Here is a 748-nt window from a genome sequence, read left to right as displayed (position 1 = left end):
TGCCGGCCACCGCCCCTCTTCCTGCGGGAGAGCGGCAGGGGCTCAGCCTGCGCCTGCCTGGCTGCCCCCCAGACCCACTGCACGCCGCGGTGCTGCCCCGGCTCCGGAGGTGGCACGGCCCCACATGCCTGCAGGGTGCTCAGCACCAGCACCAGCATCACCAGCACGGCCCAGCACGGCGCCATGGGACCTGTTGGGGGGAACAGAGGGGGCAGATGAAATCGGGGCCCCGCTCCCTGCGAGAGGATGCTGAGCTCCATCGTTCAGGCTGGAAAAGGCCCCAAGGAGGGATTGCACATAAGCGGAGCATCCTCCTTCCCTCCGGGAGAGGGGCCCTGTGTTTTGGGGGCCTGGAGGATCTGATAACCGACCTCCTCCAGCCGTGGCCGGCAGAGCAGAGCTGCCTCCACCTGCGGGAGCTCAGCCCTGCCAGCCTCCGCTGGCTAAGAAAGTTTTGAAAAGGAAGTTGAGTGTCTGGAAATGGGAAACGAGCCGCGATGGAGACAGCTGCTGCAGGACAGGCAGTTGCAGGATGACTCCCTGCGCAGAAATGAAACCGCTGGGGTGTCGGACACATTTCAGTTGACTCCCCTGGGGTGCCCATCTTCCCCCTCCACCAGCCAGGCTGGTGCGGGGCCCCCGGGCCGAGGCGACCATGTGCCTGTGCATCTGCGCTGGAGCAGGAGGAGAGGCAAACCAGCCCCAAACCCACCCCAAATCCCCGCCTCGTTACACCAACGGCCCCCCA

General features: G+C 65.9%; 1 protein-coding gene across 1 annotated transcript in view; it reads right to left on the bottom strand.

The window, feature by feature from the left end:
* SELPLG (selectin P ligand) overlaps window positions 1-260 on the bottom strand; it is a 1292-nt gene extending 1032 nt beyond the window's left edge. The window contains exon 1 of the mRNA XM_009334443.1: window positions 125-260. Within this exon, the coding sequence (XP_009332718.1) occupies window positions 125-260 (136 nt within the window). The remainder of the gene's footprint in view (window positions 1-124) is intronic.
* Window positions 261-748: the final 488 nt, after the last annotated feature.

The sequence above is a fragment of the Pygoscelis adeliae genome, unplaced genomic scaffold, assembly GCF_000699105.1.
Source record: "Pygoscelis adeliae isolate BGI_AS28 unplaced genomic scaffold, ASM69910v1 Scaffold262, whole genome shotgun sequence".
NCBI classification, from domain to species: Eukaryota; Metazoa; Chordata; class Aves; order Sphenisciformes; family Spheniscidae; genus Pygoscelis; species Pygoscelis adeliae.
This window is presented reverse-complemented; position numbering and strand designations above follow the sequence as displayed.